The sequence below is a fragment of the Cydia splendana genome, chromosome 10 (assembly GCF_910591565.1).
Source record: "Cydia splendana chromosome 10, ilCydSple1.2, whole genome shotgun sequence".
NCBI lineage: Eukaryota > Metazoa > Arthropoda > Insecta > Lepidoptera > Tortricidae > Cydia > Cydia splendana.
The window spans coordinates 6,068,190-6,089,825 of NC_085969.1; the positions used below are offsets into that span (position 1 = coordinate 6,068,190).

At 38.3% G+C, this 21,636-nt stretch overlaps 1 protein-coding gene across 4 annotated transcripts in view; it reads left to right on the forward strand.

The window, feature by feature from the left end:
* Nucleotides 1–19,641, forward strand: part of LOC134794179 (uncharacterized) — a 148,169-nt gene extending 128,528 nt beyond the window's left edge. For 2 of the 4 annotated variants that reach the window (XM_063765906.1, XM_063765905.1), the window contains exons 2-5: nucleotides 8,901–9,204; nucleotides 12,249–12,490; nucleotides 12,798–13,310; nucleotides 15,390–19,641. In XM_063765906.1, coding sequence (XP_063621976.1) covers nucleotides 8,988–9,204; nucleotides 12,249–12,490; nucleotides 12,798–13,310; nucleotides 15,390–15,662 — 1,245 coding nt within the window. In that variant the 5' untranslated portion in view covers nucleotides 8,901–8,987 and the 3' untranslated portion in view covers nucleotides 15,663–19,641. Of the gene's footprint in view, nucleotides 1–8,900; nucleotides 9,205–11,599; nucleotides 11,631–12,248; nucleotides 12,491–12,797; nucleotides 13,311–15,389 lie in introns of those variants that run through there. The other 2 variants (XM_063765909.1, XM_063765908.1) reach the window with 2 other exon arrangements.
* Nucleotides 19,642–21,636: the final 1,995 nt, after the last annotated feature.

The following is a 21,636-nucleotide window of genomic DNA, read 5'->3' on the forward strand; positions in this document are numbered from 1 at the left end:
GTCTTTGTCTTTATACTAAAGGCGGAGAAATTGACGGGTCGTACACATTTTATTGTATGCGTCTTTCCTGTAGACATCCCAAAGTTAAGAGCAACCAAAAGCAATTTTTTTAGGCTGCACCCTTACATGTGCGATACATATTTTCAGAAGGTACTTGTAGCTAGTTTGTTAGTGCACGACACCTTGCACTTTGTGACTATGCGCTGAAACTTGGCACAGTTGATTCTTAGCTGGTCATGAGCAGATACAGACCGGGAGACCTCGAGAGCCACGTCTCATTTAGTGGGGGGGGAGGGGGGAAGTTCGACGCCGCCGCGCTTCACTTGGAGCAACATTTCTCTAAAACTGTACTTATTAGGGCATGTGATATATCATTTTCGGTTAAATTAAGGATGAGGAATTTTTTTTTGGAACCAAAACAATGCACTTTCTAACAAAAAAAAAACATAAAGTAGAAAAGACAAAAAAACGTATCTTGGATTTTTTCATAATTACCAATTTTTTTTTTAAGTGTAGTAGGAATCTGAAAACAAAAAATATAGTTGTAAAGCTACACTTATTACGTTTAAGAAAATATATATGTCGAATACCGATGGTCTCAAAGGCGGTGCGCGCGTGGGGGTAGTACGATAATATATTACTTCACAGCTAAACCAGTATGCTACCATTGCTATCAGTGCATGAAATAAACATTAGGACTCGTTAACCATACTAGTGCCTACTATACTTCAGTACTGAATGTTTAAAAGAACTAATTGCTATTTTTAACTCAAGGGAGCGATATGAAAGTAAAAAGAAACCGTTTAAATCTTTAGTCAAGTCAAACTAGGCCGGCTTCAACCCTACATATCTGACCTGAGAAGATTTAGCCCTATATGGGACCGGCAACATACTCAGAAGGACAAATCTTTTCAAAACAAGTTAAAACAACACATAACACATCATTTCTTTATTTCACAAAAGTAAGCTTCTAATGAAACATAAGAAATCAAAATAACATTTGAAATAAAACACTTAGCTAAATGGTTAAAGAACGCGGGATTCTATAAGCTATCAGAATAATCCTTCAGGTATAAGCCTTCAGGAACGTAGCGAGTTAGGCACGAGGTTGGCTAACGAGTACGTCCGATCTCTAGCGCGGTCCGATCAAGAAGAACTACCAGCGGCGGAGCCTCTCCGCTCCCGCCTCAGTCAAGTTGGCAAACCTGCTCGACCAGTCTACCAACATACCGACAAAAACGCCAACTCGTGCCTACGCTCACTCGAGAGAAACCTCTCGACGTTCCAAAGCATTCTACCTGTCATCTTAGTTCAACAACATGCCAATAGATGGCGTTACTCTCTACGCAACTTTATTTATTTTGTTACAACCAAATAATACGTAGCTCAACATTGCTAATCGATTTTATACAGGCGTCTAAAATAATGAACTATAACGCTGCAATACGTCTTTTTGGTGTCAGGGTCCGACACGGCCGTCCTGCGCTACACACGTCCTCGTGTGTGGGTGTATGCATTTGATTCTGTAACAAAATACTCAGCACAGTATCTCATCGCTCGGTGATTCCTGACCAACAATTTCGTTCTCACTCAAATTACTATTAAAATCAAACTTTGTTATCAATCAAACCAGAAAAAATGATTGTTCAAAATTACTTTAACAATCCTCAATTCTCTAGTCAAAAATAGTCCATCGAGCAACGACTTAATAAAAATAATCAGTAATCATCGCCGCTATCTAGCGGATACACTCCATTAATCATCGCCTCCATCTGGCGGATACTCTCAAATTTATGTGAAAACAGAACAATCTCAAACATCAAAAACACAAATCACAACAGCTCTAATTCATTGCTCGACAGTATCACTACTATTGTCATCAATATCAATTTACGGGGAAATTATCTGGCATTAAAAAAAATGTGTCAAATGTGATAATAATCATTGTAGGACATCTTAAAATAAATAGCACTCCGACTTAATAATGCCAATTTTACTCATATGAACACAGTACATCAACGGGAATTCATTTTTAACAAAACAACACCAGTCCTTCGGTGCATTGCCAGTCCTTCGGCAGATACCAGACCCTCGTCAGAAGTAACAATCTCAGCCGCGTAAGCGTCCTTGCAAAGAGCATTCTGCACATAAAAAGCAGACCACGTGCACCTCTTACATGCTCTGGCACTTCTGATGCGGTCACTAAACAATACCCAGTCCATCTAAAGCAAAACATTAGTGCCCAGTCCATCGGGCGTGCCTTCAGTCCATCGAAAGCAAAACAGTAGTGCCCAGTCCATCGGGCTTGCCTTCAGTCCATCGAAAGCAAAACAGTAGTGCCCAGTCCATCGGGCTTGCCTTCAGTCCATCGAAAGCATGACAGTATTGCACAGTCCATCGGGCGTACTTTCAGTCCTTCGAAAGTACAAGCTTTCAGTCCATCGAAAGCAAAAACAATGTGAAGAGTGAATTCCAAAAAGAAAATAAAAAAAGCGTTACAATCATGTAACTTAGAATCACTGACACTATCAGCGTCAACTGATCGACTGAAACTGAACATTACTGATCAAATCACTAAAGATCGCTTTCTACTTTAGCTTTAACGACAAAAACTCGCTCAACACTTCTATACAGAAGTAAATCCTCTCAAAATAATCCCAACGAAATGGGAACTGCTCACCAGATTAATAAAGCATGATGCACGCGACCAAGTCAAAGGTGGTGGTGGTGAAGTCCGACCCAAGCACGAAGGCTGATGCTTTCCAACTTGCAGTTGCCGTTGCTGCGGCAGATGGCGAGATGCACGATGTGGTTCATCATAGCTGGCTATTACTGAAATCATCATTTGCACGGTATCAGGTTTATCATGTATGCAGGTTAAACTTCAGGGTTTGTGAATGTGCCCTAGTAGCGGACACAAAGACATATTGCCATAGGATACGGGACTTTTCAACGAGTGCGTTTTATTTCCTTCTATGAACAAACAAACACGTGTCATAAAAATAAGTAACGCGGTAAAAGGGGCCAATACGAAAAGTGACAGCTTATTAGTTACGTTAGACTGTTATGCTTCGACATTCCACTGAAATAAAATTCACTAATAAACAATTGGAACGAAACCTGTCCTTTTATTTCCAAATCTCCAGCACAGAAGATACTGCACAGCTGCTTCTGTTTCACGGGCGTAATAGCGTCTGCAAGTTCGCTCGGCTCTGGCTGCAGGACACTGTAACATTAATTTTCATATGCGTAGCTCATGTTTCCATAGTGTGCAAGATTTGTGATCTATCACGGCATTACGGGCAATAATTTGTCGCAATTCTATTAATTACTAAACGTTACAGGGTAGGGATTATACAATCCTATGCATTGGCAAATCAGCAGGATCCATTTCTAACGGTGCATTGTAGTTTCATGAAAAAAAATATTTTTGAGGGTAGATGCACAAGTGAGCGATGAAATAATATCACCTCGCGACAGCCAATATTTGGTTTTAATTAACAATATGGATTTCACTTCAAAATAATTCAAGATCACTTAGATTTAAATGGATTATTAAAATTAATTGTATCTTCATAAAAAAATCAATTATTGTGGGTTTCGGTGTGTACGCCACACATATGCTCTTGTGGCACGGACGTGGACCGACTGGGACACCACGGATTATCTTGTCAAAAAAGTGCAGGCCGTTTTTCGAGACATGCGTCGCTTAATGACATAGTCCGTCGGTCTCTTGCCACCATCAATGTGCCTGCTCTTCTTGAGCCGACTGGCATTATCAGAGATGATGGCAAGAGGCCCGATGGAGTGTCCTTAGTTCCTTGGAGCTTGGGACGGATGTTGGTGTGGGATGCTACCTGCGTAGACACACTGGCACCGTCCCACCTCCAACGGACTACTGTAAAAGCGGGCGGAGCGGCGGAAAGCGCCGAAATTCTAAAACGTAACAAATATAAGAGCCTCGGTAGAGAGTACCATTTTGTACCATTTGGTGTTGAAACTCTAGGTCCATGGGGTCCCAGCGCGCATAAGTTGTTCGCAGAAATCGCGAAGCGTCTGGTTGACGTAACTGGTGACCGAAGAGCTGGCGGCTACCTCGCACAACGTATCAGCATTGCGATACAGCGAGGAAATGCCGCCAGCATCCTTGGTACAATGCCTCAAGGGCCTATTTTAGATTTAAGCTAGTTATTAATTTCGTTTAGTAGTACCACTGTATATATATTGTATGTAAATAAATGTTAATTGTATTAAACAATAGCTAAATTATTGAGTGTAGATTCACAAGTGAGCGATAAAATAATATCACGTCGCTATAGCAGATAGTTCGTTATAATTAACAATAAGGATTTCATATCAAAATAACTTAAGATCACTTAGATTTAAATGGATTATAAAAATTAATTGTATTTTCATGAAAAATCAATTATTGAGGGTAAATTCACAAATGAGCGATGACATAATATTACGTTGTAATAGCTAATACTCGGTTTTAATTAACAGTATGGATTTCAAATCAAAATAACTCAAGATCGCTTCGATTTAAATGGATTACAAAAATTAATTACAAAGAATCGTAACGATCCCAGAGATGACGTCACGTAACGACCGCTATGCTCGACTGCCTCAATCACAATTTTATTCACAATTTCACAATCATTCTCACCAAATAACAATGAATTACACTCACCTTTCAATCAAGGTTAGACACGTGAGCTTACCATTACCACGTGTCCAGATTATGGAATGTAGGTCACCAGAAATACACCACGCTCCCAGGTGGCCGTGTAAGCAATACATGATACCTTGGCAATCCCACTTGCTGATGTCGAATACCGATGGTCTCAAAGGCGGTGGGCGCGTGGGGGTAGTACGATAATATATTACTTCACAGCTAAACCAGTATGCTACCATTGCTATCAGTGCATGAAATAAACATTAGGACTCGTTAACCATACTAGTGCCTACTATACTTCAGTACTGAATGTTTAAAAGAACTAATTGCTATTTTTAACTCAAGGGAGCGATATGAAAGTAAAAAGAAACCGTTTAAATCTTTAGTCAAGTCAAACTAGGCCGGCTTCAACCCTACATATCTGACCTGAGAAGATTTAGCCCTATATGGGACCGGCAACATACTCAGAAGGACAAATCTTTTCAAAACAAGTTAAAACAACACATAACACATCATTTCTTTATTTCACAAAAGTAAGCTTCTAATGAAACATAAGAAATCAAAATAACACTTGAAATAAAACACTTAGCTAAATGGTTAAAGAACGCGGGATTCTATAAGCTATCAGAATAATCCTTCAGGTATAAGCCTTCAGGAACGTAGCGAGTTAGGCACGAGGTTGGCTAACGAGTACGTCCGATCTCTAGCGCGGTCCGATCAAGAAGAACTACCAGCGGCGGAGCCTCTCCGCTCCCGCCTCAGTCAAGTTGGCAAACCTGCTCGACCAGTCTACCAACATACCGACAAAAACGCCAACTCGTGCCTACGCTCACTCGAGAGAAACCTCTCGACGTTCCAAAGCATTCTACCTGTCATCTTAGTTCAACAACATGCCAATAGATGGCGTTACTCTCTACGCAACTTTATTTATTTTGTTACAACCAAATAATACGTAGCTCAACATTGCTAATCGATTTTATACAGGCGTCTAAAATAATGAACTATAACGCTGCAATACGTCTTTCTGGTGTCAGGGTCCGACATATAGTTTATTATACAAAACTGTTGATAAATGGGAGATAAAAAATAATATTAAGCGTGGGCCAGAGTGATCTCAATACAAAATATTATGAATGTGGGAAAGTTACTTATAATTTGTTCTACAATCGTTTATTTTTTAGTTTTTCGTAAATAACTCGTAAACGGTAGCCCACAGCAAAAAAATATCTGTTACGTAAATAATCTGTTTCAGATTTCTTATAAAATAAGTGCTCCTTTTTTCGCTAAGGTCAATATTAAAAAAAATATTGAAGGGAGAAAATAAATACTAAGGTCCTCTTTTTTAGTCATTCATAAATAACTCGTAAAGGATGTCCAATAGCAAAAAATATTTTAACACAAGAATAATTAGCATAAAATTTCCTACAAAAAAGGTTATTCAAACTTTTTCGCTAGGATCAATATTTAAAAAGGGGACCTTAGAATTTATTTTCTCTCTTTAATATCGTTTTTAATATTGATCCTAGCGAAAAAGTTCGAATGACCTTTTTTGTAGGAAATTTTATGTAAATTATTCATGTACTAAAATTTTTTTTGCTATTGGCCTTCGTTTACGAGTTATTTACGAATGACTAAAAAAGGGGACCTAAGTATTTATTTTCTCCCTTCAATATTTTTTTAAATATTGATGGTACCGAAAAACAGTAGTACTTATTTTATAAGAAATCTGAAACAGATTATTTACGTAAAAGATATTTTTTTGCTGTGGGCTACCGTTTACGAGTTATTTACGAAAAACAAGAAAAATAAACGATTGTAGAACAAATTATAAGTAACTTTCCCACATTCATAATATTTTGTATTGAGATCACTCTAACCCACGCTTAATATTATTTTTTATCTCCCATTTAGTAGTTCAATAACTTTCTACGATATGGCGACTGCAGCAGCATTACTCTGTTGCAACGTTACTGCTGCAGTTCTGTCAATTTTCGTGATAAAATGATGTGACTGATTTCCATACTAAAAGTAGAAATGTACAACTGTCTATCAAATTGCGTTATAATATCGAAAAATTTTCGCGCTCGCTTCGCTCGCGTTTTCAATAACTTTCTAATGTATGGCTACTGTAGCAGCATTACTCTGTTGCAACGTTACTGCTGCAGCACTGTCAATTTTCGTGATAAAATGATGTGACTGATTTCCATACTAAAAGTAAAAATGTACAACTGTCTATCAAATTGCGATTTTATATCGAAAAAATTTCGCGCTCGCTTCGCTCGCGTTTTCAATAACTTTCTAAGGTATGGCGACTGCAGCAGCATTACTCTGTTGCAACGTTACTGCTGCAGCACTGTCAATTTTCGTAATAAAATGATGTGACTAATTTCCATTCTCAGCTGTTAATGTGGCAATGAACGTCACTCAACTAACCTAAAAAATTCAATGTAATCTCGATGACCCTAGGGAGAGGGGGCACCATGGTCTAGAAATGCTTAGGGCATCAAAACGGCACTGGTCGTTTGCGGAGTCAAACGATTTGGGACTCGCATTTAATACGCATTACCATGCCTTCCAGAAAAAAATCCAATCATTCGCGAAAATCTCGCAACGCATTGAGGTTACAAGGGGCACGTGGTCTTCCTCAGGAGTCTGAAGAAGACCACAGTGAGTGGCGCTCTAACTAGGCAGGCCGCTTCGCTTTCGCTCGCGCGCATATACCTTACTGTATCGTCCGATATATATCTAAAATTTAATTAAATCACGTGTAAAATTTGAATAAGGGCGAAATAGTTATTTGTTTTACAAGGGGGCAAAGTTGTTGTTTAACTGCTCGTGCTAATATTGATACCCGAGCAAGCGAAAGATTCCAAAATTGGTTCGAAAAATGGAATCTTGAGCGTTGCGAGGGTTTCAAAGCACGAGGGTTAAACAAAATTTGCCCCCGAGTGAAACACAAAATTTTTCACCACACCAACTTGAAGCAAATATTAAATGTAAAATATCAAACAAAATCAAACCAAATCAAATCCAAATGAATGTAATTAAAAATTTATCATCCAAAATCATCATTTAAAAGTCATTTCTACCAGCAAACATAAAAAACCAACTCAAAATTTGCATTTGATTACAAAGTGAGATGTTACAAAGTCAAAGGAATGATGATGATGATACTCTCCTGACCGATTTCGGCCACAGCGACTGTGTGCTCTGGAGTAGGCAATTTTTAACTCGTGTTATTAGAGTGTAGCTGATCCACTCTCTGGTGCGCCCTTAAGTGGCTCACGTACCCTATCAAAGGAATATACTTCTAACAATTGGAGGTATGGTATATGTATAGGTCGTTGCACGAAAACTGGCGCGGCTTTTCTATTAAAATGTTGACAGTTCAGTACAAATCCCGCGCCAGCTCTTAAGAATTTACCTATACTTGACGAATAAAAAAAATGTATAGTTGCCCGTTAGCACTGAACGGTTAAGGGCCCCTGATATAGCTTTATGTTACTGCCACGTAGGTACCTACTTTGATACCTAATATGTTTATATTGTTTATTTCTGTATTCAACCAAAGATTGTCTGGAAGTTGCACTGTTCTTGAGGGAAAGTGCAGCTGATTTCGATTTCATTAATAAAACATGGCAACGACATTTGCACGTTTTCCAAGTTTACATCAATACACTCATGTGCATTAACGAGGCATTTCTAATTAGTACTCGACTGACGGAGGAAGGCCGACAATTAAACTCAATTAATAAACTATAAAGAATACAATATTATTGTCTTTATACTACAGGCGGAGAAATTGACGGGTCGTACACATTTTATTGTATGGTTAACTAGTTCGCTTCTTTCCTGTAGACATCGCAAAGTTAACAGCAATCGAAAGCTGCACCTTTACAGGCCGCGTAGCCAAGATGCCGATCGCTTACGCTCCGTAGCGATCGAAACGCAACTGTCACTGTCGCAGTAAATAATATGGAAGAGTGATAGAGAGACATAATGCTTTTCGTTGTCGAGGCGATAGCGATTGTAACCTTGGCTAGGCCGGCAGGTGCTATACATATTTTCAGAAGGTACTTGAGACTCAAATAAGAGAAACGTGATATTATATACGTTGATTAAACCATTTATAACTTTTTAAACAGTTTAACCAAAACCCGTAACCTGAACCGCAACGTTGCACCTGTTAAGAAATCAACCATAACGAACTATGTATTTCCACAAGCCATAAACCCAGACTAAACGCACGACAGAGCGGGACTTAATTAGTTTCTAATTAGTGCGAGAGAGACCGCAGTGGCACCAGTCCAAGATGAATCTGATGTTTCGGAAGAACTTCAGCACGGAGAAGACTACGGGCGGCGGGGGCGGCGGGGGAGGGGGCAAGGCGAGGGGGGCGCTCGGGGCCGGCCGGAACGCGAAGCGCCGGGAACGCGAGCGCTACTCCTCTATGGAGGAACACACACACTACAGGACGCATCTTTTTTTCTCGGCGCCGAGGGCCAGTACTCAGTACAACGAGGGCTCAGGTAAAGGTTGGAAAGTTTGTTTATGTGTTAATAGTGGTGTTCCTGTTGGTGGAGTTTTTAAGTATGTTACAGAAGTTTTCGAAAAGTTCTCGACGAAATAACGTGAAAGTTTTAAGAAAGTGTCAAGGCGGAAAGTGTTTTTATATAAACATGTGGTCTGTAAAGTTAGCTGAACAGGTAAGTTTACAACTCAAAATAAAACTTTTTCCGTGGCTTCAAATTAGGTAGAACTTAAATCGTTATCAAACTTTCTTAGAGAAACCATCATATTCAGTTGTTTGTACGATGTTTTGCTTGTTTTTGTAGAGTTGTTATCATGTTAATGGTCTACAATGAGCCACTTCTAATCTACATGGACATTTATGTTTATAACTCACAACTATGTTTATATTTAAAGACATGGAGTGGCTAGGTATGTATGTTTATTAATCTAGTGTTCCGTACAAAACTTTGTTCACGGAGCACTTATGGGAGTTATGGGATCACTTCGGTCTTGCAAATGGGTAAAATGCGTTTTTTTAAAGAATTTACGAATACTTATTGGCATGGTTAGTCTTAAATTGTTTAGACTCTTGTGGCAGTTGCAATTCAATTTTATTTAACAAAAACACAAACGATCGAATTACAAAAAGCATTTTCGAAGTCGGTTTAAAAGTTAAAAATTATAATTTAAGAAAATACGGTAAGTATTTACTTGAAGTAAATGCCTAATCGTTATAACTTATTTGTTTACATAGGTGTAAATACTACATTAGTTTGCCACTAAACTGAATTCAAAAGAATCCTACAAGCTTTTGAATCAAAGTATCAGTCCTATACAGTTCATAAATCGGACAAGCTATGATTCATTACACATGTGCTTGCAGTGAACGTTCCACTGCGCTTTGGTATGCAGAATGCAATTGGCACGCGCTGAATAGTGTTTCTAATTCGGGCATTTTCGATGAAAATCTTAGACCCTGGCTACATTTTACGATTTACGTCGACTACGACCTACTGAGAAAATAATACGGTGTAAAATAAAAACATACTGACTTAATAGAAACGGTAAAGCCATGTATAAGTTACTCAGCATTTTTATGTGGTAATTTCATTAAATACTTGTTTTTTGTGTTTTTTTTAAGGTTTCAAAAAAAAATTGCGGTTTATAAATAAAATAAACCTATGAAATAAACAAACAAAACTAACTGCCACAAGCGAAATTCGAAATCGCGACTCTACCAAATGAATTACCGAAACTACCGAAAGTCATCATATTTTAATTTTTTTACGTAGCTGAAGGCGTGTTACAAAAATATTTCGTTAATATACACATTGACCACAACAAAATGAACAGAGATGCTGATTTAGATCAGGTATAATGCGTTAAATAAGCGACAAAATTTAGTCCCAGTTACAAAGCTCCACCCAGCCAGCTTCCAGCTTCCAAGAAAGCCAGACGCATTGTCCGCTAATAACAAGATGCCAGCAACGCGTCAAGTCACGCATTATAAATAGCGGACAGCCACGCTGCAACGTGACGCGCACCACATCACAAGCGGTTGAATGAACGGGACAACACTGACGTGACAATTGCTACAAACGTTATGCTGACATCTAATAATGTAGTACAGTTAATTGAAAAAATATGGGTGCAGACAACTTACTCAAAAATATGTCTCATATTTAGTTCTTAATTCGCTGACATAAGAGCTATGGGACATTTTTGAGTATGATGAGTGCACCCACGGCTTGGGCTGGTGGAGTGAAAAAAGTTCATCTCACACATTACACATAACTACTTGATTTTGTCACGCGTATAAATGTTACATGGTTTTTATGAGTGGTTCAATCCGAGAGTTAGGTTTTAGTAATGCCTCTCTGTCCCTGAAAGTTTAATAAGAACTTTGTAATAAATAATTGGTGAAACAAATGCCCACAACTTCTACATTGGGAGCAGTTTTCGTATATCAACCATTTAAGTCACAACACAACAAGAAATTGGACTCCAGTATTCTTAACGTTTGGGAACAGTAGAGACTTTTCCCTGTAAATTAGGTATCAAATTCGATATGAAGGCCCGTGAAATGACCAAATTCGTCCATGCTATATGCACGTAAAATATCGGAATTCGTTGATCGGAGCAGGCACACCGATATGTCGACGGCAAAAAATGCCTAAATGGATAAATCAATGTGAAGTTTTGATCAATCGACCCCATGTTGGGCTGAATACACTTTTTCTACTGCCTATCCAATCCGCTATTTTGGTCTCTTTCTTTCCAATCAGTTCCGCGAGTGCAATCCCTACGACCCGCTCAAACCGGCTCAAACTGACCGTTTTGGCTGAAAACACTTCCCGGCTATTTTCAGCGAGGCCAAACGAAGCAGCATTACAAAAACACTCGTCTAGCGGAGCACTAAGTTCTGTGATGGCGGCGGATACAAGTAATGTAACGTGTGAGTTGTATTATCGCCAGTCATGCTCTCAAATTAATGACGCCTTGACATTTTCATTTCGTAGTTCCATTTAATCTAATAATGTATTTTTTGCTGACTTTGACACTTTGAAGAGACGGTTCACGACCACACGACACCAAACCCACCCTTGTTAAACAGGAAACAGTAGTTTTCCATTAGATCCTCCTTTGCAATTCTGCCGGATAGGAACACAATGCAAAACTAAATCCGTAGTAAAACTAATATGAAACTCCGCCACACACTTTTTTGCGTGCTCGTATTACCATTATGTCACAATCGAATGTGTGCGATACAGCGATAAACTTGATCGTTCATATTGAAGGATTTATGCCTATCCTTGGAAGGGTACTATTTGCCTTGGTATATAGTTGACCATTTCGAGTAGGCTTTGAGTAAAGATAACCCGATTCAATTTTAACTGTAGCGCTACGAATCAGCAACTAAGTAGTGCGATGTGTGATGCGATTCATGCGAATGTATTTAAGACCCCTGAAGAATTATACCGACGGATCCGAAACATACCGCACTATTTGTGACTAACAACCAAGACGTGAGTAAAGTTAATCATTACCCTTATTGTTTCAGAACGATGCGGGCCAGTGCTCGGCGTAGGCTCCGGGCCGGAGGCGGAGCCCCCGCAGCCCCTCGTCACGCGGGAGCCGGGGGTGTCGCTGCTCCGCTGGGACAGGCCGACGGACACCCGGGCGTCCGAGCGGGTCAGCAGGAGGGAGACGAGGACAGAGCCCGTCTCGCTCGCCACGCTCGAGCGCGACTGCTTTGTCATACCGGCGCACGCGCTGGATAGGTTCCTGCCTGATGGCGTCCCTGTAAGTCTTCTTCTTTATTGATTCATCTTGATTGTCATACTCTCCATCCTCAAAGTCCTTAAAGTTCTTTTATAAAAGAATACCGAATTAACGTCTTTTTCCGCCCTTACTTCCTTGAAAATTATGAGGAAGCTAAAGAGATCTGAGAGTACTTAATGAAATGTAAAATGAAATTAGTATACCCTTTACCTACTTAATTACAACTCAAGTTTACCACCAGCGCGGATTCTCAACAACTCTTCTAAATGATTCATACAAAGCTATACATTTAAAAAAATAGTTTTAAAATCCTATTTTCTCATTCCAGCTTCCAGTCCCCCCTCCAACACCAGAGAAAGGCCAAACAACGAAGACTGCCCAGAACTCACTCAGCATCCTCGAGATTGCCGACCCCAAGCTCTGCATACTCGCCCACCTGATGAGCCCTCTCGAGCCTATCGAGCCAATACTCGAATCACCAATGTCCAAGCCCTTAATCAAACAGAAGGCTGCCGCGGGGGAGCTTTTAACAGAAGTAGCTCAGGCGAATACAGCTGTAGGAGGGATGCTACTCGCAAATATGGAAAGGAACGCAGAATTCCCATTCATATCATATTATGTGATAAATACTACGCAAACCGATCCTTTGCTTTTCTACAATAACATGAGGAGTGCTTCGCTGAACAAGTTTGATCCGAAGGCGATTCGGTACTCGGCGGCGCATACGCTGGACTTGTATAGTGAGGTAGCGATGATCTGCCGGCCGCCGTTCACGGACTTGGCCGGGGGGCCGAAGAAGTCGCACACGCCGACTACTGGATTCATTATTAGTGTTTATAAGGTCAGTACATTACCTTACTTAACTACACGGACACGAACAGAATTGACACAGCACCGTTGTCTCTCTAGAGCAGCGGTCAGCAACCTTTTAGCAGCCAAGGGCATAGAGAAAAAAATACATAAGATTGCTCACTCCATACACCAGTTTTGGTTCGAAGTGCTGACAATTCCGCTACTCGATGCTAGATGTCGACTATGAATATATTAGTCTTTTTGGTACCAAAACTGATGTATGGAGTGAGCACTCTTGTCTTACTATATTTTTCTATGCCAAGGGCCACATAGTAGTTAACGAAGTTGCCGCGGGCCGCACTTTGTTAATATTTATGACTTTATCAGACATTGTCGTTTGTCAGTATTACATACAAAATAGCCAGGGAGGCTCGCGGGCCGCAAGTGAGAGGTTTGGAGGCCGCATACGGCCCGCGGGCTGCTTGTTGCCGACCGCTGCTCTAGAGTATAGAGCAGCCATTCCCTAAGTGTGTTCCGCGGAACCCTAGGGTTCCGCGACACCCCTGCAGAGGTTCCGCAATAATTTAGAACATTATATGCTTTAGTCGCCTCGAAAAATTTTACTATGCCGCCACCGCCATTGTAGGGTTCCATCAAGTATTTCGCTTTCCAAAAGGGTTCCGTCAAAAAAAAAGATTGTGAACCGCTGGTATAGAGTATCCAATAACGATTCTTCAATTGTAAATCAAAGTGCCCTTATTCATAGACGTCAATCCTTTTTTAGCCTGTTATTTCGATAAATTGTATACTCATTAGAATAAGAGAGAAAATTATTGAAAGCTATTACATGACACAGAATTTGCATGCGTGATAACCTACGCTAAACGCTAAACAATTAAGATATTTACTCGTATACGAAGATGACCCATTTGTACCCAATGTTCTTACACTGCCCTGTCCATTTACATTAGCTTATCAAGTTACCGAACACATTATGTACTTACTTTGTTACTACCAGTCTACAAGAACAAATGCTACATCGTTCGTAATTTGGCTCCAATTCTTTATTAAACTTTCTATAAGTTGATACACCTTGGATCATAAGAGGGACCGTGCCAAGATTTTTGGAAGGCAACCAAATGGAGCACTTAAGAAAAGTGATCTGCCACTTTACTCATTTCCGCCCTATTAAAACAGCCATACGGTGCCGTCTTGGCAGAGGGATTTGTCTAACTGCGACTTTTGGATCGTCTCTAAAGACTACGGTGCATTGAAGTGGATGATAAAATAAAACGAGCGCCTACTTTTGTAAAAGTGGTTATTTAAAACGGATTTTTAGGACGAAAGTTTTCGAAGTCACTGGTTTAACGTCCCGTTTATCCTTAAACGTCCTATAATAATAATTTAGAAATTTAAATTCACATAGAGCTCGGTAGGATTCTGACTTTCTACTACGAGTATTATTGGTATACCTACTAACCGAAGACGACTGAAAGTCGCATTAGTGGTTAGTGTGGTAAATACTGTCTGGAGATAAAGTTTCTGGAACCAATGAGATTCATTTCAAGTTTTATGGCCCAATAGTTATGAGACTATTAGTAGAGATCGCTTTAATTTTGTAGATAAGTTTTTAAAGAAGAATTTTTATTTTGTACCCGGGTTTTTTAATGAAGTAGGCTGGAACATCGTTTTTATTTTTTATACTACGTCAGTGACAAACAAGCATACGGCCCGCCATGGAAGCAGTCTCCGTAGCCTATGGACGCCTGCAACTCTAGAGGTGTTACATGAACGTTGCAGCTCAAATAATATCGCTGCTCCGCAGCTCCGCACCCTCGTTGAGCTCTGGCAACCTTACTCACCGGCAGGAACACAACACTATGAGTAAGGGTCTAGTATAATTTGGCTGCGGTTTTCTGTAAGGTGCAGGTATTCCCCACTTCCCCAGTTGGGATGTGCTCTAGATCTGGATCGTCATCAGTTTATGTGAAAAACGTCTGCTATGAGATGGGGTTCTTCTCAACGTTATATTACACTTTCTACAATATTGACTAGACCGCCAACGAGACCAGATTTTAGGACCTTATTGTTGGATGCTTTCCTTTAACTGCCCTCAATCTTCTTCCAGGTATTCGAAGGCGACGATGGCGAGCGCTTCGAGCGCAACTGGCTATACTGGACCGGCGCGCGCATGCTCTACCGCCATCTCCCTCACTCCGTCGGGATGAGGAAGATAGCGCTACACAAGTCCGTCGCCAGCCACGGCGACAAGATGTACCTGCTGGTGTGCGAGTGTGCCAACTTGTTGGACGATTTGTCGGGCGCGGCGATGCTGATCACGGGGCTGCGCGCGCGCCTGTGTGGGTACACCGGCTTGTATAGGCCCATACAGACGTTCTAGCAGAGGGATGGGGCTGTGAGCCCTGATGTTTAGTGTATGCTAGAGTAAAAGTCTGGACTGGAATCTAATTTGACTAATTTGAAAGATAGTTGTTAAATGGCACAACTTGATATAACATTGAATTACAATAGTCGGATATATCAGTCGGAATTCAGATCTATAACATCGTACAGAAAAACCTTATCTTATTGAAAATACACTCTGCAAAGAGTTTAACCTCTGAGAAAAGAACTGATAGGATTATGGCGGCGCCTTGTTAGGTAGGTACATGGTACATAAGGTGTCGAAGTGTAGACACAATCCGTAGTTCCTCGAGAAAACTCAGCAGCAGTTTCTTCCACAGCCGACGCGTTCGTGGAAGGAAATTTCTGTACGTGACTATTTAGTTTTCAAGGTTTCTAAGTACTACGTAGGTACTATAATATGTATTCAGAGTTGTGTCATTTAAAAACATTCGGTTTCTTGAGCTTGCATTAATTTGTAAAGGCGTATAAGATTGCTCGTCCTAAGATGCTCCTGATTGGACCAAAGTATTATTAACAGCTGTGACGTGTTCAATATTCAATAGGGTGCAGCATGAACTTAGACAATCACGGAGAGAATCCCTTCTCTCAGAAACGAGGTGATTTTAAAAACAATATTTTTTAAATACAGGAGTATGTATTAATTGAGGAACGTTCTAGAAAGGCGCTTAGCGACAACTACCGTATCATAATAGAATTACAGTAAAAATTTTCTAAAATCACATATTTGACAATTATGAATTGGTACTTATAGCCTCCTAAGACCCAAGCATACAAATAAAAATCCACTGAAATTTGAACCTAAAGTGTAGGAAATAGAGTTGATTTTGCGTAGTTTCAAAATTTAACGAAACAAAGCAAAAGCGACTCTGTTCCAATTGAATATGATTTAAATTTCATCAATGGAGGACGCCTTAGGAGGATAGTACATATAGGTATGAAGCTAAGACCTACCGTTTAACTGATATGAATATGAATCTGAAGCGTATGCACCCTATTCGTACAATATAACATTCTGTTTAAAATTTTAAAGTGTTCAATAAGTCGATTTGTTATTTGTTAATATCTTGTGTTAGGCGTTAAACATTAATTCTTAAACTAAAATAAATGCACAAATACTGTTAGAAAACCGGCCTTAGGTTCCTAGAGGGGTTTGAGGGTGAAATGTATTAAGAAAAGGCTGCTTTTCGACCAGAATTATAAGGTATAATTTTATACAACTCGACCAAGCTAAGCCACGAATGTGAGAGTTGGACATACCTACGGAAATGTAGTAGAACTTGGCTCTGGTGGAAAAGCAGACTGAGAATCGTTCACTAGCTATGCGAAATGCCATCATTTTTTATCCTAAGAATGCAATGAAAATTATGAAAATTTGAGATTCTTTAAAATAATTATTTTCAATACATTTGTAAACCATGAGGCACATATGACTAATGCTTACGTTGGGCCTATGCTGTCCTGTCTTCTTTTTATAGACAACATATTTTAAGATGAGCTCCGGTATTGGCTATGTGCGAAGTGATAATGTGTTCTATACCCGCCAGGGCGGCGCCACAGTCATTCACAGAGCATATAGAGTAGGCGGCTTAAGAAGCTTAGCTAGTGGACGGGGGATGATATACCAGATCATAAACAAATCAGTAAGGATTCAGTAAGAAACCCCGAATCAACACTCGTCTTCCAAAGATCCGAAAGCGCAAGTTAATTATGATATTTCTCACTCTTACAGTTCCTTACATATCCTGAAACATATCATATAAGTACGACATAGATTCGTAGAAGCCCTTTAAGGCCAATAGGTACACACCAAATGGTTATGCAGACCAGGCGCGTGTCTATCCAGTGAGCTGGAGTCGTGCTGCGTTTGGTGTGATTCGCCCTTAAAATTCCCACATAATCGGAAACACAACTGGTTTTTGTTAATTGTTGCCTACCTACTCATACGAAAAATAAATGTATACGATATATCCGATACGTGATTAATCTTGTTCTCGTAAGTAATGTTTGGAAATTTCCAACGGGACCTTCTAGAAAACTATTTCTTTTCCCTTTAAACTAAATTATTTGATAAATAAAATGTAATTTGGTTACCTACAATTAATCGGTTGTGTTTTCGGTAATAAATACTGTATTAGTTTGTAGGCCATCCTAGCTTAGCTTTTATCGAGGCCGGTTACACAAGCTATTTTCGACTTTATAGACTTTTATTAAGGTGATATTTATAGTCAGCTCATAAATTTGTGTACGATTATGCTTTTTTCTTGCACAATATTTTACAGCCTATGTATATATAAACAAGTCAACAAACAGACGACCCAGGACCGAGCTACCTGGAGACGCATGATACGGAGGGCCGACCCCAAATAAAATGGGAAAGGGCCAGGCAAAGAAGAAGAAGAAGTATATATAAACAAAAAATACATACTTTAAAAAGTTTATCATACCTACTCAGTTTTTTTAATAAACATAATTTCTGAGCTAATTATAAAATGTTAAACTGGATGCTTTTCAATTAGGCACCCAGTCGCTTAGTAAAATAGTATAATTGTAAACTAGATAAGCTGCTAAACTGTATGAGACAATACAACAAGGAAAGACTCGCAAAAATAAATTTTCTTCTGTCTCTTATACCTAAATTTGACTGGTAGATTCGCGTCTGTGGTCTAAAACTAGTAAACTCGCATAACTACATAATATGCTTAATTTTATTTTCCAAAATGAAGTATTTTGCCACTTTTAAGGTCAACTTCGTGTCGACTATTTTCTTTGCCAACAGTAATAAAATAACGTAGAAATGTTTTAGAAAAGGCGCTCCTCGGGTAGTTTTTATTTATTGCAAAATAACATATTAATTAAGGACATTGATAATTTGGGATACGAAAAATATTTGCATTTACTCGTACTTACAATGTGTACTTCAGCCGTCAGCGTTGGTGTCTAAATGGCGACTTAATAGATTTAAAAAGTAAATAATAAATTATTTGTAAACATTATCTATATCATTCACATAATACTAATACACAAATGCAAATGTTTTCCTCCCAATTTATCCGTATTTTTCAAATGATTATAATAGATTTAAGATTATGGATAATTCACTATAATGTGCAAAGCTGGAACTTTATGGAATCAAACAAGTTATTATAAATACATATGTAAAATATTTTAGCTCTTGAATTATTAAAATAAATAGATACGCTTCAATGCTGTAATGCACAAATAATACATGGATTAAGCGTTGAGATAGATTAGGTATTCAATATATTTTGTTATTTAGAGATAGTTTGTTATATTTTGTCTTGTCAATTATCATAATCTATGTGACTAAATATAATATTTTATGCCATTTATATTTATTTGTAAATGGTTATTAGTCGTTATTGGTCTATTCTTTTGTTCATTGTTATTCGTTTGTATATTTTATGTTACATATTATGTTTTAACTGATATATATTATAAAATCTTATTTATTTAACATTTCGATTCTAAAGTAAACAATAAGAGGCAGACTTACTTTGGTTCAGCCTGCTTTCCATTTTAACAGAAATTAAAACAATAATTATAAGTAGTTTAATAACTACTTTTGGCCACTGACCAAAAATACCCAATAAGTATTGTGATTCAATAATAATAAAAATACGTACGTAACATTCAAGTGTTCATTTAACATCTAATCGAAAAATGCAGTTATGTTTACTCGAAAAAAATAACTCAAAATAACAACGAAAGTTTTTTGACATCAAGATAAATACTGGTTATTTTTAAGGCACGGTTATTTTTGCTATGGTGCTAAATCTAGTCGATATGTAGGAAAGCAATAAAGGCTTGCATTTGTTAATTATCTAGGATAATTATTACTTTATATATTTATCACAGGACTACCACTTAACTCAGTCAGTTCCTTGGGTAAGTTCAGTAGTGTAGCGGTGAATATTCAGTTTATAGTTTATAATTCATTCATCAACTGTGCAGCAGTGAATATTCACTTTACAGTTTATAATTCATTCATCAACTGTGTAGCAGTGAATATTCACTTTCAGTTTATAATTCATTCATCAACTGTGTAGCAGTGAATATTCACTTTACAGTTTATAATTCATTCATCAACTGTGTAGCACTGAATATTCACTTTACAGTTTATAATTCATTCATCAACTGAGTTAAGTGGTCAACCTTGTAGTAAGATTGTTTGGGTATGAATAAAATTACAGATTTATGTAAGAATAGTAGGTACAATTAAACTTTTGCCAATTAAATAATTAGTGTGAGAAGGATTTGGACATTTTGAAACAATTTGAATTAAATAAAACATTAGATAGTTATAGATTACTCTCTAGAAGTAATATTATCCTACTCAAAGAAAATTTTCAAATTACTGACTTCCAAATAGTCATTCATTTTGGTTACTAACTTTAAAAAATGTTTTAATTCACTCCCTAATATTATTATTTTTAGTTGGCAACAATATCTTAGAAATTTTTCTGCTGAATAGATTTTTTGTACCTTCTTAAAAATCTCTATTTAAAAAAAAAGTGTTGATAAAATGCTTGGAAAGCAAAATAGATGATTAGCAAATTGAAGAAATTTCAATTATTTTTGTAATAAAATTTAAAATATATAATGGTTTCATTTTATCCTGTATTAAATCTAGCTACTTGGTGGTTACTGTCCACACTGTTATATTATACACAAACCAAATTGATGACCAAAATCATATTATCATCTCATTCACTCCTGCTATGACTATGCAAGTGTGAATGAGATATTTAACAACGTTTTTAGTTTGGTTTGCGTATAGTATAGCTGATAATTCACCACTTTTACCACACCTGTCCAGTTTACTGGAGGTACTAGACAATAAAAGAAAAACAAATCCAACACAGCAGCATGTAGGAATTTCAATCCTGCAATAATTTTGTGTATTAGGGACTTGAGGATTGGCTTTGGCAGTATTTCAAACTTTTATTTACTTTACAATTACACTTGGCATTGGCACAGGCTGTTTTAAAACCATTCTTTTTGTATACAATATTTTTGAATTACATAGTAGATGTGGCGTTAGCGGTGTAGGTAGATGTGGCGTTAGCGGTGTAAACATTAACTATATTGAGCTCCTGCTAACTTATTACGATAATATTGTGAAAAAACTATAAAACGACCAAATGTTTGTGACAAAAGTGAGACAAATCTAATTGTGATGTGAATATGATATAGTTTATTAAGACCAAACTGTGATTTAGGGTTATCAATTGCGTTAATCTTGTGGTGAATCTGCCTACCGCGCCGAACTGTTTACGCTGACAAGTGCGCGGTCAAGGACGAGCAGCTGTGGCTTGACGTGCGAATTGCATTTGGAATTCTTTATTTTAAACTGTGAATACAAGTGATACGTAAAAATGGCATGTGTAGCGTGTAACGAGGTAATCACTGAAGACACGATATTGTTGTGCGCTCTGTGTAAAGACCAGTACCACTACTATTGTCTGAATATTCCTATAGAATATTACAAAACTAGAATGCAAGAAAGAGATCATAAATGGCACTGTCCTCGGTGTAATAATATTACGCTCGGGCGTGGACGTAAGGGCGACAGCACTCCTGTACGCAGCCACTATGAACAATCGCCGCCTGCGCAGACCGGCGCCGATATATCGATGTGCGATGCATCTCAACAAGACGTAAGCTCAGTCGATGATCTACTATTGCATAATCACAAGTCTACCATCACCATGGAGTACCCGATGACGAATATTATGGAGTCATTTTCCATCATGCTAGACTCAAAACTCGCTACTGTAAAACAGGATCTAAGTATAATAGATGCAAAACTAAGCTCAACTAAGCAAGACATTTTCAGTGAAATGAAAAAAGAATTTGAACTCGCCATTAAAGAGATTAAAGAAGAATTCACTGAAACCACGGATTTTTTGGAGGAACAATTGAAAAGC